This window comes from Hypanus sabinus, chromosome 8 (assembly GCF_030144855.1).
Source record: "Hypanus sabinus isolate sHypSab1 chromosome 8, sHypSab1.hap1, whole genome shotgun sequence".
Classification (NCBI taxonomy): Eukaryota; Metazoa; Chordata; class Chondrichthyes; order Myliobatiformes; family Dasyatidae; genus Hypanus; species Hypanus sabinus.
The window spans coordinates 149,148,955-149,176,607 of record NC_082713.1 but is presented as its reverse complement, the minus strand read 5'-3'; the positions used below and the strand labels follow the sequence as shown (position 1 = coordinate 149,176,607).

Sequence of the window (27,653 nt, the reverse complement as noted above, 5' to 3'; positions counted from 1 at the left end):
ATCATTTTGTTGTTACGTAAGGTTTGACAGGAGCTGAGTTGTTACCATGTTGAATTTCTGACATCCTCCAAAGAATGAAACAATTGTAACAATGAAGTACAGTATTTTTTGCTACCAGAATCCAGAAGTTGAATAGGAATGTATCAACTGGGTGGTATTTAGCACAGGAATCTAAGATTTATATTTGAGATTTTTATAAGGTATATACAATGTAGGAAAGCTAATACCTATGACAAATACTTAAATCTTTCAGTTGTAAATTTTTAAAATATTTGATAAACCTTGCATGCTATTCACAATTACCTGGTTGTACTTTAAATAAAAACTTACAAGTCATCTCTATTTAAAAGCACTATTCCTGCACACTGCTTTTGAGGTATCATCTTACACGAAATAAACAGGCTGTAACTTCAGAAAAACCAAGCTTGAATAGCCTCCATCCTGCCTAAATAAATAAATTGAGGTAAGTGGAAGAGTCACACATCTTCAGAATGTTTTTGTACTTCTCAAACAAATGAAAAGATTTAATTCTGTATTGCATTCAGACTAAAGAGAAAGCTTTGGTTCTTAACCTGAAGCTGAATGGTGGAAGTTTTCTTTTGGTTCTCTTATTTGTAGCTTTGGTTCTGAATAATCCATTTTACTGGAATTGAGTGTTTCCTTGATAAAAGACATACATTTGAAAAGGAGAATGCTAAATTTGATCAGTTCATAAAATAATTTGTTTTGAGAATCTTAATGTACAGATGCAAGAGCAAATAATAAAGCGCTTTCACTAACAAAATCCATTAATAAAAACAGAAATCAACATTAATAAAAGTGGAGATCAGTTAAAAATCATTTTGATGGTGAATAGTATCAGATGTATCCATGCTTGCTTGGCACAACATTTGTAACTTTCTCCGGTTCAAGAAATCTATTTTTAAAAAAACAATTGAAATTCATAACAATATTCTTAGTATGTCATCCTCACTTCACTTTGTATTAATAACTATTCCTTTATGATATAATCTTCCAATTCCAAATGAAAGCTTTATTATTTATAAAACTGATTACATTTACATAAAAACTTGAAAAATCCATATCCTAAATTTAAAATCTCAGAGCTTCACATGCAGCAGAATGCTTCTTTACATGAATGCTCCCGATTTCATTTGCTATCATTAAAGCACAAACAGCAGGGTATTGCAAAATAGAGGGTGGAGGAGGATTTAGCCTGAAAACTTGAATGGCATCCCACCCAAGTGAAGAAAAAAAATTCATCTGTACTTCACAGTATTTTCAAATATACACATGGCAAGTACTGGAAATAACTAGCAGATCTGAGAGCATCTAAGCACAGCAAATCACAGCTAATATTTTAGTTTGATGGCCATTCAGTGGTATTTTCAAACCTTTCACAAATTTCAATAACCAATGTCTGAGCAAGAAATAGTATTGTTTTAATTTATCTATTGAGATACAGAGTGCAGTGGTCATTTGAGCTGCAGAGCCCAGCAAACTTTGATTTAACCCTAACCTAATTATGAGACAATTTACAGTCTTTGGACTGTGGAAGGAAACTGAGCACCCGGAAGAAACCCACACAGTCATGAAGAGAATGTACAAACTCCTTACAGATAGCAGCGGGAACTGTATCTGAGTCACTGGTATCATATAGCGTTGTGCTAACCACTACGATACTGCGCCGTCCTGTTTTGAATGTAAAAAAACTGCAAAGAACCTGTCAGAAGTGGAAAAACACAATTACACACATTAAATACAAATGGCAGGCATGCTAACAGAGAAAGACCTGAAAAGAAAAATAAACAGGTGCAAAAGTTTAGGGCAGAAGCAATGAGTGTAGCGTATGGATTGTACATTAACGAAATAAAAGTTGACATTTTATTCACATTCTGTACTTCATATTTTCAACTCAAATACAATTGTAAAGAACATTTGTTTACACTCAGAATCTAATATTTTTCTCAAGACCACTTACATGAATATGTCATGTCATCAAGTTTAATGATTAAGTCTGTACAACCAATATTCCAACTGCATATACATTGGTCATGTCATCTGTAACATCTTATAGATCACATTGCAGCATGCAATCTCAACAGTCTTTTCACAGATTCTTTGTATTGTAAAATGCTATCTTCTGTTTCCCCTTCATTTTTAATGTTCACAACAGACTCCTTATAATTTTTTACTTCTGGTGAATTAACAATTTCTTCTTTTGAGGTTGAAGGAATTTTTTCAGCTTCTTTCATCCTGAAGATTGTGTTCAAAGCATTTTTCTCAGATTGACTATTCTCCCAAATAAATTCATCCATGTCTGCTTCAGTTATGTCAGATTCCCATGTTTCTGTTTTCTGGGGAAGAGGAATAAAAAGTACATTTAGGAGCCATAAGGTGATGTTACAGCTATTAAGAACTTAGTCAGACCCCACTTGGAGTGCTGTGTTCAGCTCTGGTCACCTCATTACAGAAAGGATGTGGATTCTGTAGAGAGAATGCAAAGGAGATTTACAAGGATGTTGCTTGCAATAGAGAGTATGCCTTACGAGAATAGGTTGAGTGAACTTGGCCTTTTCTCCTGGGAGCGATGGAGGATGAGAGGTGACCTGATAGAGGTGTACAAGATGATGAGAGGCATAGTTTTAAGTTGCTTGGAGTAAGCACAAGGGGGATGTCAGAGGCAAGTTATTCACACAGAGAGTGGTGGTTGCATGGAATGCACTGCCAGTGAAGGTATTAAGAGGCGGATACAACAGGGTCTTTTAAGAGACTCTTAGATAGATACATGGAGCATAGAAAAATTGAGGGCTATGTGGAAAATTCTAGGCACCTTCTAGAGTAGGTCAGCACAACATTGTGGGCTGAAAGGCCAGTAATGTGCTGTAGATTTCTATGCCTTTATGTTTCAATTTGACAATAGTTTGGTTGCTAAAATTCCAGGCCAAGAACAAATTTTGAAGTGCATAATATTTCTCAACTGCCTAAATTGTCTGGATTATGTGTTGTTGCATAGAACATTGAACAGTACAGCACAGTAATGTGGTGGCGACCTTCTAACCTACTCCAAGATCAATCAAACCGTTTCCTCCCACACAGCCTCCATTTTTCTTTTATCATGTGCCTATCTAAGAGTATTTCTGGAACATAGACTTTTACCTTTAACATTTTTAAATTTAATTTTACATTTTAAACAAATTCCTCAGGTAAAAACTGGATATACAAATTGCCCATTCGTCATGGGAATCAACTGATTTTCATTTCCATTGCCCGTTTCATACTTAGTACACTGAAAATCTTCTCCACTATCCATAAAACCTGGTTGCAACTTTGAAACTGAATCCAGAAAGCCAAAGTTTCTGAACTATAAAGAGATTTGTCCAGGTCTGAAATTTAATTTTAATTTGAAGCAGTAACTATTTCCCGAAATCTATCATAGAGCTGGAGAGATACTTAGGATGACAAATCATCCTTACAACAGTTTGGATCATGCCAATGCTAGCCAACACTTCACACCAGTCAGCAGCTAAACTAAACACTTACAGTTGCACAGCTCCCAGTAGACTGCCAAAATAGCTGCTGCAGTCCTTTCATGAGTTTCAGGGGACAATGAAAACAAGAAATCTACTTCCGGACCAATCTGATGACTTTCTGACAGTTCAATAAAAAAAAATTAAAACTGGCAAAATGCCAGGGAACCAGATTTTAAAAAATGTAAATAGTCCCTCAGCTCAGATCTTATGGAATGCCCCTGGACCCAATAGTGGGTGTAAAAGTAGGGCTGGAAGTCAGATGAACAACTAACTGACCTCCACTCATTTTCTACTTTTATGTTGCACTGCGCAAGTGCAAATGTCCTGTATGCACCATCACCGTGTACAGTACAGCTGGCCAACTGTTGTAAACATCATGGCCATGATACATACCAATACCAACAAACTGCTCTGTCACCAGCTGCACGTGCCACCAGTATTGAAAAGGAGTTGTAAGGGAAACAAAGTTACTGAACCACCTGGGGGCAGCATAAATACTATTAGAAAATCTCAACAGGCAATTTACACCAGTAGCACCGCAATCTGTATCTTGTGAATAGATTAGGGTTTCTATTGAATTACTTTTACTTTAAAAATATGTAACCCAACATACAATATGCCATTGATATGATATTACACTAGATATTATATCAGGCTAACATGGACCAAAGCATATTTTCCCATTGCTACTGCTTCAGAATAAAACTACTTGCCAAGTGCCTTTCACATGTTCCAGATTTCCACTTCTGTGTATTGCAGTGTCCAAGTCAGAAAAATGCAGATAACAGCACATCTTGTCTCTTGCTTTGCCACCGTATTTGGTGCTCAGGGTTGGAATTTAACAGAACTTTAAGGGGTGGATGCACTTTGTATCTGGCTTCACAGATTTAGACAAGCACGTAGAAGAACCCCAATAATTTGAACAGGATTGTTAATCCAGATAAAAAAGTGAATTAAATGGTTCAAGTTCTTCAGCTTATTTTAATTTATACTGGTCAGTTCTTTTTTCTTTAATTATTATCAATTCTACTAGGGAAATTTAGCAATAGATGAAAAGACCCTTGACATCTTAATGCTTTTGGGATGGGATATTAGGATCCACAATCCAAAATCTTGATTTGGTTTGTGAACTGGTCTACTTTTCAGGGCAGCTATGCAAAACAAGGCTTAGAGCTCTTTTTGACATTTGGGACTGTGAATTGTTATCATGGCCAAGGAGGATCAAATGGAACCTTGGCTCAGGTTGAGCATTAGCTGGCCCAACAATATAGATAGAATTTTCTACAATTACACTTACTTATAGCAGTTCATTGATATAAGTGAAATAGTGCATTTTACATGAACAACTTCAGTCCATATCTTTAAAATTGTCCCTTTACCCAAGTATTCACTAAGCAGTGCAAATTCCCAGTCAGAAAGCATCTCATAATCCTCTTGTTCCTCCACCATATTCAGTGCTCAGGCACCAGCACAGGTAGAAGCAAGTGTTTCTACCCATGCTTTAATAAAAACATAGGGTTGATTTTAGAAGAAGCATCGTATGGTACAGCACAGGAACAGACCCTTTGGTCCACAATGTTGTCCTGAACCAAATAAATCATTAATCAAATGGCCAACTGAACAAATCCCCTCTCCCAACACAATATCCACATTCAACACACACAAAATGCTGGGGGAAGCACTGTCGATGTTTCGGGCTGAGACCCTTCATCAGGACTAACTGAAAGGAAAGATAGTAAGAGATTTGAAAGTAAGAGGGGGAGGGGGAAATGCAAAATGAAAGAAGACTGGAGGGGTTGGGGTGAAGCTGAGAGCCAGAAAGGCGATCGGCAAAAGGAATACAGAGCTAGAGAAGGAAAAGGATCATGGGACGGGAGACCTAGGGAAAAAGAAAGGGGGAGGGGAGCACCAGAGGGAGATGGAGAACAGGCAGAGTGATGGGCAGAGAGGGGGGAAAAACAAAATATATTAGGGATGGGGTAAGAAGGAGAGGAGGGGCATTAACGGAAGTTAGAGAAGTCAATGTTCATGCCATCAGGTTGGAGGCTACCCAGGCGGAATATAAGGTATTATTCTTCCAACCTGAAGGTGGCTTCATCTTGACAGTAGAGGAGACCATGGATAGACATATCAGAACATGCAGGCAGCATATTCCAGGCACCCACCATTCTCTGAATAAAAAACTTGCCCAATCACATCCCCTTTGAACTCCCCCCCCCCCCCCCATCCCCTGCCTTAAATGAATTCCCTCTGGTATTCACTATTTCAACCCCGTGGGAAAAAGATACTGTCTGTTTAAGCTAGCGATGCCTCTCATAATCTTATAAACCTCTATAAGATCTCCCCTCAGCCTCCACCACTCCAGAGATAACAACAAGTTTGTCCAACCTCTCATTATAGCACATGCCCTCTCATCCTGCTAAACCTCTTCTGTAACCTCTCCAAAGCCTTCCCATAATGGGGTGACCAGAACTGTATGCAATACTCCAGATGCAGCCTAACTAGAGTTTTATAAACCCGCAACATAACTTCCTGACCTTTGAACTCTATAACTTGATTAATAAAGGTAAGCAGGCCTTATCCTGCCTTAACCCGTGTAGCCACTTTCAGGAAGTGATGAACTTGAAACTCAAGGTCACTCTGCTCCTCAACACAGTTCAGGTCTTGCCTTTAACAGTGTACTCTCTCTTTAAATTTGACCAACCAAGCTGCGACACTTAACATTTGGCCAGCTTAAACTCCATCTACCATATCTCCATCCAGATCTGCAACTGATCTGTATCTTGCTATATTTCTTTCCAGTCATCTAGGCTACCAACAATACCATCAACTTTTGTATCATCCTTAAACTTACTAACCTAACATCTACATTTTCATCCAGGTTATTTATATACATCACAAACAGCAGAGGTCAGAGAACAGATTCAACTAATCACAGACCTCCAGCTAGAAGCCCCTTAACCACTACCACTATGTGCAAGCCAGTTCTGAATCCAAACAGCTAGTTCACCAATGATCCCATACATCTTTATCTTCTGGATGAGCTTCCCAATGGGGGTCTTGCGAAAAGCCTTCCTAAAATCCATGTAGACCATATCCAAAGGTCGACCTTCATCAATCACCCTCTTCACCTTCTCGAAAATTCAATCAAGATAGTAAGACTTGCCCCGCCTTGCACAAAGCCACGATGGTGCTCCCTAATTAGGACATAGTCTTCCAAGTGCTCATAAATACTAATCCCAAGAATTCTCTCCAGTAACTTCCCTGCCACTGATGTGAGACTCACTTGTCTATAATTTCTAGGAATATCCCTGGTTCCCTTCTTAAGTAATGGAACTATATTAACTTCTTGGCAGTCCTCCAGGACCTTGACTGTGGCCAGAGGACAATGATATTGGTCAAACTTTTCATTTGCTTCTCTCAATAACCTGGGATATATCCCATCAGGCCCTGGGGACTGATACACCTCAGTGCTGTTTAAGAGACCAACAATACTTCCTTGTTTACTTTGAAATGCCCCAGCATATTAATACTCTTGGCACTGAGGACAAGTCTGCAATAAAATCTTCAGGTGAGAAATAATTTCCCATGAAGTCTCTATTGAATTTGGCACATTAAAATAGGAAACTGTAGTTTAATTATATATCTTGATACTGAATATCTAGCTGAAGCATTTGGCCATAATGGGCTTCTTTACATTTGCTAACAACTCTCATCCGATAAATTGCTTGCTGTAAATAACCATATTTTGTTAAGGATAGCATTACTGAACACATTTAACTTTAGAAATCATCAATTCAGAATTTACATCACTCAGTGTAAATCATAGCCTAAAGAAAAAGTCTAAATGAATACCTGTTTTATATATGTAGTAAACAAATCCTGATATTTGCAAATGATGATGCGCTTATCCCCTGTATGGAGTATCACCAAGAAAACCAGTCTCTCACAGAATGATATGTGGGCCATGTTCTCACATTGCATTTTTTCATCACACAGTAAAGCTACACTCCCCATAGCATGTTGGTATTTTGTTAACTAGGCAATCAATTCATGGATTATGATTGTATTGATTCTTACTGCACAGCTTACTACAATAACTAATGTCTAAATAGTGCAATTATTTAACAGTACTCATGCTCATGAAAGTGTATTAGACAGGTGAAACTCCTGTAACAATAAGCTTCATTATCTTTAAGCTATCTGAAAAGAGAGTGTATTGACCATGGAAAATCAAATATGCCACAGCGCTTGTTAATATTTCACAAAAATCAAGTACAATTACAACTGATTGACACGTCCATTAACTATTGATGTTGATTCTGAAAGGTAATAGAAAGGCAGACATTTAACCAAAGGCTTTCCTGTGTATTCAGAATATAAAATACACAACAAAATATATCAGGTAACTTGGCCTCCCCAGCTAAGTAACATTATAGTCAGAAGAGTGCGGATTTACCTCCCATTAATAAACAAGTCATCTCCTAATCTTTCACCATTTGCACTCTGCTAGCATTGGAAGTTTCCACTTGCCACCAGCTCAATAGCTTTCTTATTAAAGCAATAATAAAAGATTAGTGTTTAAACATTGAGTTTGAAAGTGTAAAATAATTAATTTAAAACATATCATGAGGGGGAAGAAAAGACCAGTCTGCACAGGTTGATGCTTTGGAAATCTTGAGGTTTACCTTCAAGTTATTCAGTCTTAATAGATACATGATAACTCCCACTTTAGCTCAATTAGTATTCCAAAAATTATTCATGAAAAACACATAATTGAAAATAACCATAAGCACCATATGTCAAATATTATGCAGTTCTCATAAGTGTTCACTCACCCATGATTCGTGGTACAAAACAGTGAGTAAGTACAGGGCATAATCATAATTCTGCCGCCTCAGTGGGCACCTACAAGAGAAGTATTCAATATGTGTATCTACGTACAGATATAATCATAATTTAAGCAACATAAGACATTCTTATTAAGCATTTTCCTTTATCCAGAGGCACTGAAGAGTACTGAAATATCTCTGCATGCAGTTCCTCAGCTGAAAGTTTACAAAGTGTCAATCAAAGGCAATTTCAGCATCTGGTTAAGCTATGGTAGATACACAGTGATGTCCAGGAGTGTTGGGCAGACTAGTTAAAACATTTGAAAGAAGATGGGGTTATCCAGGTTCCAAGTTTTGGGAATAATGATGTGGAAAGATCAATGAATGATAATACTATTTTTAATCAAGGCATTGGGAGGGAGTAACAAATAAAAAAGATTAAGAATGAAGGGGGAAGTGGAGCTTGGTATGGAACAGCAACCAGATTTTACACATGCAGCTAAAAATAACAGTAATAAATGACTTAGCGCAGGAAAATGATGTACTTGTGGTAAAGGTGGTTGAAGAAAGTTTGTGGTGGGTTTAAAACAAAGGTAGAAGTCAACAGTTTAAGTAATGGATAGGAAATTGAGCTCAAATTTCTTTTTGAAATTAAGCAACGGATTAAAAATTGGCATAATCATATTTGCTCTGAATAAGCAACTAGAGAGCAGTGGGAACCAAGGCAAGAGTGAACGGTTTCTCTCAAGAATAAAATAAGATGGCTTCAGAACTGCTAACATAAGGTCACTGATTAATATCACTCAAATAATTTGACAGCATGGAGGTGAACTGATAAGAGAAGTGGAACTAGATAGCATCAGGTGGATCCCCAGAAACAAAAATTTTTAAGGGGCATCATATGAATAAGGAAAACATATAGCTAACCATGCAATTTTAGAACACTATTGAGGTAACTACAGAGATAAAGAAATAATATCGGAACCATGTAGATTCTTTCGGACTGGTTACAATGGTTGGGTAAAAGTGATTCCACAGAGCTGGAACACACAGAAAAATCAAATATTCTATGGGAATGTAGAAGTCAAAAGGAACAGAGTGGGATAGCAATTTTTCCTTCAAAGAAAATGCTGTAAGTATTCAAGTGATCATTTAGCATCTGTGAAGAGAAATTCAGAGTTGAAATTACAAGCCAACATCTCGTTAGTAGTAATGATAAATAAGACATAAGAGGCTTTAAGCAAAGTATTATTGTAGGGAAGGTGTCAGAGTGCCAGGCGAAGGTTGGTTGGAATACCAAAAGATTCAGATTCATTTAATTATCACATGCACATCAAAACATACATAAAATGTGCTGTTTGCTTTAATAACCAACACAAACCAAGGATGTGCTAGGGCAGCCCACCAGTGTTTCCACACAATATCATGCCCACCATGTTCAGCAGAAACTAAAGCTGTCTGTGATAGGGTAATCCACAGGAGTAATTAAAGACGAGATGCAAAAATGCAGGAATGAAAATTAACGAGAGGGTTTGGAGATATTCAGAATGACAAAAGCAAAATAATTATCAGAAATTGGTGTCTGTAAAAAGGAGATACAATCTGCAATTATTGAACTCAATGTTGAATCTGCAAGGCCATTATGTATCTTAATTAGAAGACAAAATGCTGACTATTGAACTTCAATTCAGGTTCATTATAAGTGTGTAGGAGGCTGAGAACAGAGGGATCAGAGTGACTGCAGCAAATTGACAAGTGAAGACTTTAATCAGGTACTTTACAAACTTCTCTTGCATTATTCCTTTCCTTTCTTCCTCTGTACTTGCTTAAAACACACTGCATTTCCCTGATTGTCCCTGATCTGAAATTATAAGTTTATCCTGCCACAGATAGCCTATGAGCCATTGACTATTTTTAATTTTACAATTTATTTTAGTGGATTTTTTTCTTCCCCAATTCATTATACTGAATTCATTAGATAACCCTGTAGCAGACACAGCATGGAAACTGAAAAAGCAATCAAAAACTACAATGTTTTGACTATGAAGCACTGAACATTATACTTCATTGCGAAAAAAGCTGCAGGACTCTAATCTCACCATTATGCATTAAAGGTTTGTTGTTTCCTAATGAAGACAGTGATTAAGTGCTTGGTAACACTAATTCTTCTTATAACTGACATCTGTTTCATGTTACTGTACCTGTCTGTTGTAATGGTAAGCATATCGGTATTTTTGTCGTATCGATTTCCAACAAGTTTAATGAGTTTCTTCTTGGCATGGTCATCCAAATTGAGATTCGAAAGTCTGATCTATAAAATATAAAATAAATATATATACATATTTCCATGAACAATACTAGAATTATAATGGTCAATTATTAAATGAAAGGAGATAAGTAAAGCCATTTCCCCCCCAGGAGGATGATGAAACCATCTGGTGCCTATCTATGATCCAACAATATTTCAAAACAATATTTTATAAACCTTACTACCTATTTTCAGAAGGCTGTTGAGAGGTGCCACATATAAGGCTGCTAAACAAGATAGAATCCCATGGTATACAGGAAAGGTACTAGCATGGATAAAAGATTGGATGACTGGCAGAGACAAAAAGTGGGAATAAAGGGGTCTTTATTTGGTTTGTTGCTGGTGACTAGTGTTGTTTTTGCAGGGGTTCTTATTGGGTCCACTACTTTTCACATTAGATCTTAATGACCTGGATGAAGGAGTTGTTGGCTTTGTGGTCAAGCTTGCAGATTACAGAAAGATAGGTGAAGGGGCAGATAATGTTGAGGAAGCTGTGAGTCTAACAGATTGAGAGAATGGGCAACGAAGTGGCAGATGGAATACAGTGAAGTATGTGCTGATGCATTTTGGTAGAAGGAATAAAGGTGTAGACGATTTTCTAATTGGGAAGAGAATTCAGAAATTGGAGGTGCAAAGGGACTTTGAAGTCCTAGTGTAGGATTCCTTAAAGGTTAGCTTGCAAGTTGAGCCAGCAGTAAGGAAGTCAAAAGCATGTTTTGGGCACCATATCTAAGGAAGCACCAGAAAGTGTCCAGAAGAAGTTTACAAAGAATGATCCCAGGGATGAAAAGTTTAACATCAAGTGTGTTTGATGGTCCAGTACCTTCTGGAGTTTATAAGGATGAGGAGAAATCTTTTTGAAACCCACTGAATATTGAAAGGCTTGTATAGTGTGGACATGGAGAGGATGTTTCCAGTACTGGGAAGTCTAAGACCAGAAGGCAGAGCCTCAGAACAAAAGAATGCCTTTTTAGATCAGAAAAAAAAGGATGCCTCTTTAGATCAGAGATGAGAAGGAATTTCTTTAGCCAGAGGATGGTAATTCTGTGTAATTCATTGCCACAAAGGGCTGTGGAGTCACTGGCTATATTAAAGTGGTGTTTGATAGGTTACTGATTAGTAAGAGTGTCATACAGCATAGGGCAAAGGCAGGAAAATAAGGTTGAGAAGAGAAAATAAATCAGCCACAATCAATTGGCAGAGTGAACTTGATGGGCCATATGGCCTAATTCTACTCCTATGTATTATGAAGTTACAGCAATACAGCCAATATATAAAGTTACCAATCCTCAAGTCAACCTTTTCAACGTATTTAGGAATAACCTTAAACACAATATCCTTAGTTCCTCATGATGGTCTTTGGAGGGAACAGCACGGCTATTTGAAACTGGATATGAGCAAATAGGCACCTTGTCTCCTGTCTCTGTTGAGACAGAATATTCATCGTCATCTGAACCCTTAGTGCCTAGGTGGCACGTGGTCCTCCACATAGAATATTAACATTTTGAATTTCATTAATCCTGCTTTCATAAATCACTATTGTAGTTTCACAGGGCTCATTATGTTAGGAAGACCAATTTATCAGCATTGAAATGAAATGGTTACTCAATTATTTATGACCATGATGAGAACCCATTTTCCAAAACTTTGCTTCTTTTTTCTATAAAATATGTATGTAGATCAGTTTCAACAAATATATTACAGTTTTACAGCTGGATGTGGTGAGAAAAGAAGAAAAAGTGGATGGGAGTACTGATGGGAAAAGGACGACTAAGGTGAACACTAAGCTAATTCTACCTAATAACTCAGTGATTCACTCCCACCTATTCAATGGAAATTAGGAATGGGCAATAATTTTGAAAATAAAATCCAAAGTGCAACCATAATAAACAAAAAAAATTACATTTAGAAACAAGTTCCTGCTGGAAAATTACTGTAGCATCTACTTCCCGCAGGCCAGTAGCAGTAGGAAGATTGTGTTGTTTTTGTATTTTCTGCTTACTAAATAGAAGTTTAAAGGGCTGATCAGCTCCAGGATGCTTGAGATCAGAGGCCCTTAACTGGGGATGGAGATTCAGGTGGATGCATTTTCCCCATGGAGTTTGATGAATGATTTCATGATCTCTGGTTGCACAAAAATCCTCAAGTTACATCTCAACTCTTTCATCATTACCATAAGCTGCCAGCCTGCTTGCACTAGGAAGGAAACTTATGGCTATTAAAAAGAATAGAGGAAAATCAACAGCATTATTTAAAACAAAAGAACTAAGTGTCTCACTGTATTATTTCAGAATCAGTGGACTTTACTAAAAGGCTCTAACTGGGTTTCTTTACAGTTGCAGTAGATAGAAACAACTCAAGAGCTCATCAACTTGGCCATAAAGCAGGGGTTCCCAACCTTCATGCCATGGACCAATACCACTAAGCAAAGGGTCCATGGATCCCAGATTGGGAACACCTGCCTTAAAGGAACACACAAACAAAATCGCTACTATTTTCTTGGCACTGAAATGCTGTTTCTTTGCATGTGATAGTTCTAGTGATTCCCATGTTTACTGAAAGGCACCTCAAGAGTTTGGTGGTTAACATCGTCTACATTATTTTACAAGCTTCTACTGATGCACTGTTGTATCTTGACTAGATGCATCAATGGCAATTGCAATACACAGAAAAGCTGCAGAGTGTAGAGGACACACCTCAGGTCTTCACAAGCAGAACCATCCCTGTCACTGAAAGCATCTACAAGAGGCACTTTTTCAAGAAGGCAACATCTATCATCAACAATCCCAACCATGTGGGTCATGTCCTCTTCTTATCAACATCAAGCAGAAGGGTCACAAGAAATGCTGCCTCATCAGAGAATTAATGGTAATTGTCATTTTTTTTGACTAATGTGATTCACAATCTCTCAGCTGACTAAATTTGGATATTTCTTGACTGGTGATATCACTTAGGCAAGTTTAAGGCTAGAAAGAGAGCACTAGAAAGCAAGGAAAGAAACTGGTGATAACATACTCTGAATTTTTTGTACATTTTTTTGTGTCATGGCATTTACTTGAATAAACAAAACACATGTTTCCTCCAGGCAATATTTATCTTCCTAAAATGTAAACTATAGATGACTGAACTTTTCTCACCCTTTTTTACTGAATATAAATCCCTGTGTTTGTTTCTTATATATTAATGTGTTGCACATCACATTAACTGGGCATTCTATTTTAGATCTTTTTTTATCCATATACGAGGCCACTGAATTGTTATGGACAGCGTTACCAAGAGAATACTGACAATGTGACAGTACAATATGGTTAATTTCACAGTCTTTGTCGACATATGCCTCTTTGTCCTCTTATTCTCATATTTAAATTCCTCCAGCACCTCCCAGCACTATTACCAATTACCGCAATCTTTCCTTTCAACTCCAGCCAATTGTGTAATACCCACTTTTCTTAGTTCTGTCATTAATAGCCATTTTCAGCACCTGTAATTTATATTCTGAAATTATTTCCTTCAATTAATCAATTTCTACACATACACATGACACCCTCTTAAATGAATAAGTTCTTCATTTTATGATGCTTTCTCGTTTATTGAGAATACATCTGCAAAGGGTTCTGAGCATCTTTCTTCATTAACAATACTGCATGAAAGCAAATTATCCACCCAGGCTGTCCTTTTTATTTCTTTATTTTAGGAGAATCCTATTCACTTTCTTCAGATCTCTTTACATTAACTCCATCTAAACTATTCCTTTAATGGTATTTGGTATATTAATGACACTGGTACTTTGTTTTTCAACTTTTTCTGCTAACAAGTTTGACACTGTTTTAGGAATTTGAAAACTCACTTTTTATATGATGTCATTTTAAGCACACATTTATATATTTAACCAATTCCTTACCAAATTGCCCAACACATACATTGGTGCTAGAAAATTTGTGAACCCTGTAGAATTTTCCCTATTTCTACAGAAATATGACCTAAAATGTGATCAGATCTTCACACAAGTCCTCAAACTGGATAAAGAGAACTCAATTAAATAAACAACAGAAAAAAACATTATACTTGTTCATTTATTTATTGAGAAAAAATATCCAATATTACATGTATTTTGTTGGGGGAAAAAAGTATGTGAACTTCTGTGGTAATACCTTCTACAAAAGCTATTTGGAGTCAGGTACTCCAACCAATGAGATTGGAGGTGTGGGTTATAGAGGTGCCCTGACTTATAAAAAAGGCACACAAAGTCAGGTAACTGACAGAATCTTAATTCTCAAGATAGATCTGTTTATGTGCACCATGCCACAATCAAAACAACTTTCAGGAGACCTTAGAAGAAGACTTGTAGAGATGCATACAACTGGAAAAGGCTACAAAGGCATTTCTAAAGACCTGTGTGTTCATTGGTCCACAGCAAGAAAAACTGTCTACAAATGGAGGACACTCAATACTGTTGCTACTCTCCCTAGGAGACGGCAAGCTGCAAAGATTGCATCAAGAGCACAATGTACAATGCTGAAGGAGGTGACAAAGAACCCAAGGGCAACAGCAAAAGATCTGCAGAAATCTCTAGACTTGCTAAGTCTCTGTTCATGAAAAATACTGAACAAGAATGGTGTTCATGGAAGGACACCACAAAGGAAACTACTGCTCTCCAAATAAAATATTGCCTCACATCTCAAGTTTGCAAAAGACCACCTGGATGTTCTACAACAATTCTGGGACAATGTTCTGTGGACAGATGAGACAGAAGTTCAACTTTTTGGCAGAAATGCACAATGCTATAATTGGAGGAAAAAGCACACCAACACCAAAACCACATTCCAACTATGAACCATGGTGGAAGGAGCATCATTTTGCTGCCTCAGAGCCTGGACAGCTTGCAATCGTTAATTCAAAACTGTATCAAGACATTTTACAGGAAAATATCAGGGTAGTAGTCTATCACCTGAAGCTTAATAGAAATTGGATAATGCAATAAGACAATAATCCGAAAGAAGTGTAAATCAACAACTGAATGGTTTAAAAAGAAGAAAATTTGTGTTTTGGAATGGCCGAGTCAAACTCTTGACCTTAAACTGAAAGAAATATTGTGGAAGGACCTGAATCAAGCAGTTCACACAAGGAAGCAACCAATATCCCAGAGTTGAAGCAGTTTTGTACTGAGGAATGGCCTAAAATTTCTCCTGGCCAATGTGCAGGACTGATCAACAGTTACTGGAAACACCTGGTTGAAGCTATTGCTGTATAACAGGGTCACACCAGTTACTGAAAGCAAAGGTTCACGTATTTTTTCCAACAAATACATGTTATATTGGGTCATTTTTCTCAATAACTAAATAAACAAGTATAATATTTTTCTTATTATTTACTTACTTAATTGAGTTCTCTTATCTAGTTTCAGACTTATGTGAAGCTCTGATCACATTCTAGATAATATTCATGCAGTAACAGAGAAAATGCTACAGGGTTCACAAACTTTCTAACACCACTATAATACAACCTTGCAACACTCGTCCTTTGAGGAATTGGTTTAGAGCTTCTCACTATACAGGTTTCCCCCACTATCCAAAGGTAGAGCGCTCCTATGAAACGGGCAGTAAACCGGAATGTCGTAAAGTGAATAAGCAATTACCATTTATTTATATGGGAAATGTTTGTGAGCATTCCCAGACCCATAAATAACCCTACAAAATCATGCCAAGTAACACACAAAACCTAAAACAACAGTAACATATAGTAAAAGCAGGAATGATAAGATAAATACACAACCTATATAAAGTAGAAATACTTTTCTACTATCATTGCAGCACTGTCTAGCGTAGCGAAAATCTCATGCAAGCGCTCTCGGCAGAAACACTCTTGCCAGTAACCTTTACGCTATGAAGCTACCAAATCACACCATACTACCTTTAAGTTCCACTTTCACAACACCTTCATCACCATCGTCCAGTGCATTTTGTTTCAGCTTATTAAAAAGACTGATTGATTTCTTCTTAAGTACAAGATAATTTAATGGAACACCACGCTTTGTACACCCATCAATCCACTCAAGCAACAGACTTACCATTTTATCCACTACTGGATGCTGACTAAAAGCAGAACCAACAGTAACATCGGCAGCTTTCAAGATACTTTCTCTCTGCGTGTAAATAGTGTGAATGGCGGATGCAGGCAAGTTCAACGTGTGGACAATGTCCTTATTTCGTTCACCACAATCAAAGCGTTTAATTATGTCTAATTACGTTTTACGCTAAGTGTAACACCCTTATGAGCTCTTTTAGAGCTTTCTGATATCTTAGAACTCATCTTGCTAACAGATACACAAAATAAATCGAGATAAAGCACAGACAAGGCAAGTGTTTAAGCAATGGCGGCTAGAATGCAGTTCTGGGGGAGGAGCCTGGCTGTTCGGGGCGCGCACTGCCTTTTCTTGTAAAAGTGAAAACACTCTTTGGCTAGCAAAAATAGATAACTAATGTAGCTCTTTCGTAACAGCGAGCTGTCGTAAAGCGAATGTTCGTAAAACGGGGGCCAGCTGTATTAATATAGGTAGAACAACAGATTACATTATTTATATTTTGCAAGTTTCAGTGACTTGCTTGAAGCTAAGTACTTTATCCTTACAAAACAAAGTGATCAAAGCAGTATTACATTTTGCTAGAATAAAATGTCTCCTTTTCTATGAATTGTATTTAAAATTCCAGTGTGCCATGTGGGAAATAGCAGACATATCACCAAAGGCAAGGAGAACAAAACAAAATCATTCACATCAGGATTGCTTTTCCAGTAATAGCATGTTTCAGCTAAAGGAAGATATTATCAGCCTAGTTTCTACATTACGAATTTATATCCAACAGGATTCTTCAAGAGTTGAAAAATCAGGGAATGAGCTAATTACCCAGAAACTATACATTTTATCCACATGTTGCTTGTGAATTCAGTAAAGTAGCTCTCAAAACATGAAATCCAGCTGGTACCCTAGCAGATAGATTGTAAGAAATTCATTTTCTTCTGGGCTACAATCAACAAACCCTCACCGAGAAAGGGGTCTTATAATGCTCACTGTGTGGAAGAAGTGACATAACCTTAAATAATACACAATAGCCCTTTTCTATTAGCAATTCATCACTTACTGTCAAGGTAACCACTCTAGCATTCGGATTTCGGACAGTAGATCCTGCTGCAACATAATCAGTTGTTTGAATTTCAATAGGAAAATGTTCTTCACATTTTTCATCATTATCAAGTGCTGCTGGCCACACAGTACAGAAATCTGATAGCAGGGGAAAAGAGTAAACAGCAAAATAGTTAGTGCGCTTAATACTAAGCAACTAATATTATAATTCTATTGCATTAACTATTATTAGCTATAAGCTGCCTATTTTTATAACTACAAATAAAAATTTTGCCATTATAAAATTAAGATCATCTGGTCATACTAATATTTTTTTGCAGTGAAGGTACAAAATCTATTTTAATACCTCTTTGAACACTAGAATCAACATTACAGCAAGCAGTATGGAATTTGGATTTGACCTGGACTAGACTAGCTGCAAGTGTTTTATATTAAACAATAAAACAAATAGACTAGCTTGGTGGTGAAGCAGTGTTTTATCATGACTTTGGGTGTTGTGTATGCTGAGTTTGCATGTTCCACTGAGCTCGTGGTGTTTTGGTTTCTTCTATGTCCTACAAACGTGTTGGAAGGTTGACTGGCAATTGTAAGTTATTTCTTCAGTATAGTTTAATAGAAAACTGAATCCAAGGGAAAGTGGCAGGTATGTGTGAGTAGATAAGGAACAAAGATGCAGGGAGAGAATAGGATAAACAGGATTGCCCTTCTGGATGCTCAGCATTGAATGCGGGTTGCTGGAGCTGCGCAGCAACAGATGAAACTGCTGCATCACTATTCGTCCTGCTTCACATAAGCATTATAGTAAATGTACACCATCAAACTGGAACAATAAGGATACTCTTATGATTTTGATAAAGCACCTATTAGTTCACTCAGCTTTGAAGAGCTATGTACATAACGACATGTTGTTTTAAAACATTTTGACCAACAGTAATGAGTAATGTGGAAATTAAAGATTAACAGTACCAAATGGAGAATTTAACACATTATATATAGCAACATGAGAATAAAATCCACTGAAAGGAACACAAAGCATTATACAACAATGTAGGATCATTATAGCTTGTCAGCCGCTGTGGAACAATAAACTTACAGTTATAAACCAAAAGGCAATAGCAAAGTTACACACAAGCAAAGCAAAATAGTTACAAGTAAATCAGATTATTTAAAAACTGAGCAACAGACAAAGCTAGTGATTAAGCAGCACTATTTAAATATGGCTCATTGTAACTTTATATTATTTAGCTGTAGAATTGATATGTAACTTAGCATTCATGATCATTGTAAAGAAAGAGCAATTCTAAATGAATTATCTTATCCCTTACAACAACCTACTGGGGATTAGATATTCAACATACTATGATATATAAAAAGAATACAATACCTACCTTTTAAAGCTGCACAGTGCCTTTTTATTGCAGGGGGTGTGAGGTGCAAAAAGTTTGGAATCTGAAAAAAGATTAGAAATAGGAAAACCCTTATACTTTTAGCTATATATTTTAAAGCTGTAAATTAATTATCATCTTCTGCGTAGGAAAAGTGATCCTCAGAAAAACCAGTGTAAAATGCAACTTGGGAAGCAATACACAATCAAAAATATTGCTTAACCACAAGTGATACCCATAGAGCACAATGATAAAAATGAATCAAGATACAAATAAAACATCTAGTTTAGTATAGAATCCCCTACACTCCAGTAATAGTTATCACATATTAGCTACAGAATGAAAGGCTTCTCTCAAAATATGGCTCAAAGCATAATCAAAACATTGTGCTATAATTAATTGAATTAGACCAGACTATACCTACTTTTATGAGCTCCAGGTTTCCTATTTTGCTTGGTGGTATGCCTCTCTTTACTGGATAACCCATGCGAACAGGAAGAGGCACAACGGAAGGTTTGAATGTTGCAGCAGTTGGGTACACGTTGCACCAGTTTTGGTCCACTTTCATCTTTTCAGTTCTTGGAGAAGAAGACTACAATGCAAAGTATGCATTTCTTTAAAACGTTCATTTTACATCAGATTCTTACAGAATTATCATTAAATATGGTATGCAATGCTAGTCAAAGGATTCGTTCATGATTTTCAGAATGTGGATGTCAGTTGTCTTTCCTTAAAAGTTTAGGACTTGGCACTAAGCTGTGTTCTTGAACTATGATAGCACATGTGGAGAAAGTGCTTCTACATACCATGATAGGGAGGACACCCAGAATTTTGATCCAGAAAACATGATGAACAAGAAACAATTCAAAGCCAAGAACCTACAAGACCTGGAGAGGAGCTTGGAGGATCAAATTCCCAGGTTGTTTGTGCACTTTCAGATGATCAATGTTAAGTCTGGGTGGTGATTTTAAAGAATTTGTTATAGAAGGAATAAAGGCATGAACTATTTTCTAATTGAGGTGCAAATTCAGAAATCAGAGATGCAAAGGGACTTGGGAGTACTCGTGCAGGAGCCCTTAAAGGTTAATTTGCAGGTTGAGTTGGTGGTAAGAAAGGCAAATGCAATGTTAGCATTCATTTAGAAAGGACTAGAACATAAAAACAAGGATGTAATGTTGAGGCTTTATAGCACTTAGAGTAATGTAAGCAATTCTGGGCTATCTCAGAAAGGACACGCTGACATACGAGAAAGTCCAGAGGTTTGCGAGAATGATCTTGGGAATTAAAGGGTTAACATATGAGGAGCATTTGATTGCTGTGGGCTTGTATTTGCTGGAGCTCAGAAAAATGTAGAATAATCTCATTTTGAAAGGCCTAGACAGAGTGGACATGGAGAGGATGCTTCATAAAGTGGGGGAGTCTAGGACCAGGGAACACAGTCTTAATAGAAGGACATCCTTTAGAACAGAGATGAAGAGGAATTTCTTAGTCACAGGATGGTGAATCTGTATAATTCATTGCCACAGACAGTTGCAGGGGCCAAGTCATTGGGTATATTTACGGCAGAGGTCGATAAGTTTTGATTAGTAAGGCCATCAAAGGTTACAGGAAGAAGGCAGGAGAATGGGGTTAAGAGGGATAATAAATCAGTTATGATTGGATGGCGGAGTACTCAGTGGGCCAAATGGCCTAATTCTGCTGCTATGACCTATGGTCTACATTTCTGAGAATGATCCAATACATAATGTGCCTTGTGCTCACAGTATACTGGCAAGAGAGTGAGAGCTTTTAAACAACTGGATGAATTGATGCACATGTTGGACCTGTTCAGGTAGTCATATTGTTCAGTGACTAGATAATATCTGCTGGATTAAGACAGAATATTTACAGTAGAAATAATTACATTAAAAACACATAATACGAAAAGCATGACTAAGATTGTGCATTTTTCTTCATCATATTATGAAGTTAAGAAGTTCTGTGGTGCTACTATGCAGAGTTAAGTGTGTAAATCCAGATGATGTTAATGATTCTGTGCTTCTCCACAATGTGTGTTGTTTGCCCAAAGATAATCTGTTCAACAATGATAATTATAAACTATTCTTGCTATATAAAGCCTGAAATGATGCGCTTTACTGCACGAGAAGATTAAGTTTTAAATAACACATTGAAGTAAAATTAGAGTGAAACTAACTTCCTGGCCCTAAAAAGTAATCTTTATATATCTTTTAGCCTTTGCTTCAGTCATTTCAAAATTATAGTTCCAAATTTGCATTTTAATATATTTCAGCTTCTGACTTTTTTCTTATGTGTGTTGTGCATTTTATTTCAGGTTTTGTTTTAATTTTTGAAAATTTACTTAAAATTTGTGAGCCAATGAACTTTTTTACTTTTTGCCACTCAATCTGCTCGATGCACTTCAGAGCTTCCTTGAAACCAGGGCTTGACAACAAGTAACAAATGGAAAAGGTGCAAGCCACATCAACAAAATTCACTTGTAACCTTACAAGTCAAATATGAACCTTTCTGCAACTCATCAGCAGGGAACGCTGCTGAGTTGCTGACTGCAAAATCCACTCCTAAAGAAATTGTACAACTGTTATTTTGTGGGCATTTGGAAAAAAAAAACTTGGTCCTATTTGCTTTAATATGTAACTGCCATAGTATTGTACAGTACACTAACAAATGCTTAGAGTACTTGTTTTACAATGGGCCAACACGGTATTTGTAGTCAACAGAAAATTAAATCACTAAATCTCTATCACTTGAAACTTGTTAACTGAATTTACCCAGGGCGATAAGCAAGAAGTATCCACAAGCACAGGTGCTACTTGGCTCACTTTTGTCACTGCTTTTGCTTACTTCCACTTGCTTGAAGCACCCAGCTCTTTTATTTGCTCCATTAACTCTTCATTGTCAGACCAATTGGTTGACATCAAAGTTTGGATAAGCAACAATTTCTACCAATGGACTATTAAGATCAAGCCCCTCAAACTCTACCTCTTAACCAGATCAGCCTCTAATCCACTCTCTAGCAACTGTCTGAAACTAAAGAAAAATATTTGTACCCTCAGGATCAGATAGAAGCTTGAGAGTGCACATCACAGCATCCTAAAAATGAGAAGGTGCCAGTCTAATGAAGCTATAGTACAATATGACATGCAAATAATAACACAAAATAAAATGCAGATGATAGAGGTAAGCAACTTCACAACAGATCAAATCCAAGCTTTTCAAACCTACCACATCTAGATATGTAAGTGGTGGTGGAGTGTTAAACAGTTAACTGAGCAGGAAGCTCCAAGAACATGCCATTCTCAATAATGCTAGTGCCCAGCATGTGAATGTTCAAAAAGTTTCTGATTTCAATTCTTCTGTGGCCTAACAGGTACAGTACGTTAAAAGATTTAGTGACTGCACTCATTACAACAGAAAGAATTAGCTGTGATGGTGAACATTCCATATGACATATTTTTAAATAAACTAATTAATTCAAAAGCCTGATAAACTTTTAATAACTATTGAATATTTTTCACAGTCTAGCAGTTTTTCTCCATGATTTAATAAGCTGTGAAAGCATTTCTCAGAATACGGCATGGTGTTCACAATAGGTTGGCCTTGAACAGCTCAGCACACTGCAAGGACTGGCTTTAGGAATTTTCTCCAGATAAGTGTACATGGAATATGAGTGAGCACAGGCAGCTTCATACTCACTGGAAAAGCTAAATTAAAATGTCTTAGGCAAGATGTTGTAAATTAACGTACTTAATTTGTTGTCCCATTATGTTCCTGGCTGGCCTTACTCCATCTACTCTCCCTATTTTAAATCTTCTCCCTGTTCATATTGCTTTTAAACAATATGATAAAGTAACCGCTGAGACAAACATTCTATAATTTAGAAAGGAACTAAAATCAGCTTTCAAAAGGAAAAAAAGATAAAGGATATAAAGAAAGTTCAGCTGCTCCACTTCTGAGCTTCAAGTACTTTAAACCTTTAAGAATGTGCAGTCGTTACCTCTCTCCTTTGTCTTTGTTTTGGAGGTGGTATGTGGTCGCCTATTGCACCTGAAGAGATTCGATAAAATTAGAATGACATTGAAAATAACTTGACCGTTCTTGAGCTACTTTAGAAATATATTGTGTTCTTATTTTCAATAGATAATAATCATAAAAGGAAAAACAAGGAAACAAAAACAATAACTATTGTTTCCATCAATATTTTTCATGACTGGAATAGTGGAGTTTAACTTTTGCTAAGAAATTGATTTTTTTTGCACAAACAGTTCATGTTTTGGTGAGATACAAGAATGACCAATTCATAAAAATGGCTTATTTCAATATAACAAATAGTTGCATTACTTTTGGCACAGTTTAGTAACACATACTGAGCAATAACAGGCTAAGAATTTGTAGAACCTTACACAAGGTTCTTCAAATGTGCACAGATTAAAGGGATCACCTGTGCACATTTGACAAATTGGACAATGAACAAAGAGGATCTAACATTTCTGATCCTTTGCACATCATATTTGGGCTTTGATCACCCAAGAATTAATCATCAATCCATTCAAATATATCAGGAGAAAGAATAAATTTGAAAATAATCAATTACCTTCAAATTTCAATGTTTGTACTGTTCACCAGATTGTGCACACCAAACACTGTGAATTTATGTATTTCATTTAAACATACCAACTACCCACTTGATGATCAGTTTACATATATAAGAAAATACATAATAGTAACTTCCTAGGTGAAACCCATCTCCCACTCCTAGTTATTAATTATGACCCTTCAAAGTTCACACCCTATAGTAAATAGGGTGTGAACAATGAGTTACAAACCATCATTCATCGTTTCCCTCCAATCCTTCTACCAATTAACTTAAAATTACCATCTTTCCCCTTTTCTTTTTATTAGGAGAAACAAGTTTTATTTCTAATTCAGTCATATTTATACACGTTCTAATTAAATGTCTTCTCAGTCCCCTTTACTCTAATGTAAACAGCCTCCAGCTGAGATGGTCTTTTCTAGTGGCTATAATTCTCCAGCCCTGGCAAGACCCCTGAAAATCACTACTGCATCTTTTCTAGCACTATCAGGTAATTCTGTAATGTTGTAACACAGCTATGCAAAATACTCCAAGCTTTACACAGTTATGGCATGACTTCTCTGCTCCTATATTCTTAGCTTCAGTTAATAAAGGGAAAGTATTTTCTATATGTATAGGGTAGCATAGCAGTTAGCACAACATTGAAAATAAATAGGGCATCCCTTGTCCTATTTATTCTCCTCAACTTTTCTGGATTGAATTCCATTTGCCACTAATGTGTCCACCTAACCAAAACTTTCTTTCTCCAGATAAAACACAGTACCGATTTCAAATTTCTGAACTGTGGCTTGTACACTTAAGTCAGAATCATTTATTCACACCACTAAAAGTAACTTAAATCTGAGTCCTGTGCTTTCCACCATTATTGTCTATTGTTAACTGTATCTGCAATTTTATTTATGATCCTGTGTTTAATTTTTAGAATAATCTGCCACACGGAATTTTGTTTTAAATAATTACTGACGAACGCTTACTGTGCTATACACTTGCGTTAGTTACTATATAATTGTAAACAACAGAAGTTATCAACATTTTATTGTACTTCGGATAATTACATTTATTAATGCCATTTACTTTGGACTACATGAAAATGAATACAGCACAGGTAATAAGGCAGCAGTCAGAACACACTCCTGTCCCCACGGTTTCGCAACCAGTAGTTTCATCTTGCTAAATTTAGTATGTTAAAAAAATCTAATAATCTAGTTCCAATTAAGATGAATGGGCTTCATGTATTTAATGATATCGGGTGTGCCTCCGCTGGGAGGGCAGCCAGAGGAACGAACCAGAGTAAATCTCAACTCATTTTAGCAATTTCGTCAGCAAGGTCATGCCGAAGAGTGTAAATTGGTTTGCAAGGCATGAAAACAGTACATAATCTAAATGTGATTTATTCACAGCCTGGTGCTCGTTATTCAAAGATTTATTTCTTTATTTCAAAGTTGGTTTTATTAAGTTTAAAATGTTATAGAGTTTACAAACTGAACCCCAGTAACACACTGAATGACTGAGGCCCGGTTTTTACCAGGAGCAGCACCTCTCTTACTGTGCCTAATATTGTCCCATTACCTTCGGCCGGAGGGGAAGAGGTTACCGAAAACGCCGTGGAATAAAAGGCAGCGCGCCTGAAACGTGAATTTGCCCGGCACATGACAGTTAATGAGCACAAACCGCATCGTGTTATCGGGACAGCCGCCATCATCCAGTCCTCCAACGGCCCAGAGTGCACTTGGCGGCGCGGCGCCGAGCCCAGCGGCGGCTCCTGGGAAACGCAGGTCCATGGATTAATTTAGTATTCTGCCAGCAGATTCGTGATTCAGTTGCAGTAAGTTTACTAAGAGGGAGGCTGAGCTGGAAAGTGTGGAAACTATCACCATACTCACAAAGTACTTAGCCATAGAAAAGTACAACACAGAAACCCAGCTACATGCCGAAACCGTTTAAACTGCCTATTCCTATCGACCTGCACTGGACCATTGCCCTCCATATCCCTACCGTCCACATAACTAACCTAAATTCTCTTAGACGTTGAAATCGAGTTTTCTTGCTCCTTTTGTGCTGGCAGCTCATTCCACACTCTCACGACCCTCTGAGTGAAAAAGTTTCCCTTCATGTTCCCCTTAAACTTTTCGCCTTTCACCCTTTGTTAACTAAGTTTATTCCAAATGAATAAATTGCAGTAAATTCCATTACTTTTGCAATAATTACAGATGGATTGAGCCCAAATTACCTAATGTTCCAGTATCCTTATTTAGGGAGGGATATGGGTACACTGGAAGCAGTTCAGAGAAGTCTATGCCAATTCTTGGGATGCTGCCCTTGGACGAATGGTTATTCAGGTTGGGCCCTACCAAATATTGAAAGAACAACACACACAAAATGCTGGTGGAACACAGCAGGCCAGGCAGCCAGGGAGAAGCGCTGTCGACATTTTGGGCCGAGACCCTTTGTCAGGACTCACTCACCCAGTCTGGACGAAGAGTCTCAGCCCGGAACGTCAACAGTGCTTCTCGCTATAGATGCTGCCTGGCCTGCTGCGTTCCAGCAGCATTTTGTGTGTGTTTCTTGAATTTCCAGCATCAGCAGATTTCCTCATGTTTGCAAATATTAAAAGGCTTGGATAGAGTGGATGTGCAGAGTATGTTTCTACTAGTGGGAGAGTCTAGGACCAGAGGGCACAGCTTTGAATATAAAGATATCCCTCTAGAACAGAGATAAGGAGGAATTTATATAGCTAGAGAGTGGTAAATATGTGGAATTATTGCCACAGACTACTGTGGAGACCAAATCATTGGTATATTTAATGTGGAGGTTGATAGGTTCTTGATTAGTAAGGTCGGCAAAGGTTACAGGAAGAAGGCAGGAGAAAGGGGTTGAGGGGGATAATAAATCAGCTGTTAGTGAATGGCAGAGTAGACTCAATGGATTAAATGGCCTAATTCTGTTCTTCACTCTTATGGTTTTAAGGCACTAATCATTGGAGATTAGAAGAATGAGAGAATTTAGAAGAATTTGAGATATGAGGGAGCTTGATATTTCAAATACCGAGTGATAATTTCCTTCGTGGGAGAAGGAATTGCAGTGTGAACTGAAGTCTCAAGAGTGGTGAAGTCTGGGCCAGAATGAGCTAATGTATGGCAATTGATGGAGTGGACTTGGAGGCAATTTGATGCAGTAGAACCGATAGGAAGTGAACAGATGTGCTGTAAACTTAGATTATCATATGGCATCTAATTCAAATCCTGACCTGCTGAATATCTCCAGCATTTTGTGTTTCTGTGTTCAGACACACAAATTAATAATTTTAACTGTGATGTGAGCCAATTTTCAAATTGCCAGTCTTTTACTCAAATGACTAATGCAGAAAGTGCATAGCAACCCCGTGGCCTCTTGCTTTTGTGTGATATAGCTCAAAGATAGTATGGAGAGTGAAGGTGGAATGATTGGGAATAAAACCTTTGGGAGTACATTCTTCGACAATCCATTAAGAGTAAGAACAGGAGAGAACAATATTCCTGTAAGTAGAATATACAGAAAATAAAAGTATGGTTACATTTAAGAATAAGGTATAATTGGGACAGACAGACAAACAGACATACTTTATTGATCCCGAGAGAAATTGGGTTTCGTTACAGCTACACCAACCAAGAATAGTGAAGAAATATAGCAATATAAAACCATAAATAATTAACTAATAATAAGTTAATCATGCCAAGTGGAAATAAGTCCAGGACCAACCTATTGGCTCAGGGTGTCTGACAGTCCGAGGGAGGAGTTGTAAAGTTTGATGGCCACAGGTAGGAATGACTTCCTATGATGCTCAGTGTTACATCTCGGTGGAATGA

General features: G+C 37.3%; 1 protein-coding gene across 2 annotated transcripts; it reads right to left on the bottom strand.

Moving 5' to 3' along the window:
• Window positions 1-1,419: 1,419 nt before the first annotated feature.
• mrps35 (mitochondrial ribosomal protein S35) lies at window positions 1,420-25,573 on the bottom strand. Of its 2 annotated transcripts, none has more exons than XM_059978223.1 (8): window positions 25,480-25,573; window positions 23,212-23,261; window positions 19,621-19,788; window positions 19,200-19,260; window positions 17,810-17,949; window positions 10,567-10,676; window positions 8,372-8,441; window positions 1,420-2,357 (listed from the first exon to the last, which is right to left on the bottom strand). In XM_059978223.1, the coding sequence occupies exons 1-8, from the start codon at window positions 25,508-25,510 to the stop codon at window positions 2,079-2,081; spliced, it is 909 nt and encodes a 302-aa protein (XP_059834206.1). In that variant the 5' UTR covers window positions 25,511-25,573; the 3' UTR covers window positions 1,420-2,078. The 2 variants fall into 2 exon arrangements, with proteins under 2 accessions (XP_059834206.1, XP_059834205.1); XM_059978222.1 differs by having other exon boundaries at window positions 25,378-25,546.
• Between the last annotated feature and the right edge of the window lie 2,080 nt (window positions 25,574-27,653).

Coding starts and splice junctions, on each gene's coding strand:
- mrps35 (XM_059978222.1), bottom strand. CDS start 25,510: ATGATGGCGGCTGTCCCGATAACACGATGCGGTTTGTGCTCATTAACT. Junction 17,950..19,199: donor GCACTGTGCAGCTTTAAAAG/GTAGGTATTGTA, acceptor CCCTGCTATCAG/ATTTCTGTACTGTGTGGCCA. Junction 8,442..10,566: donor CTTACCATTACAACAGACAG/GTACAGTAACAT, acceptor CTTCTCTTGTAG/GTGCCCACTGAGGCGGCAGA.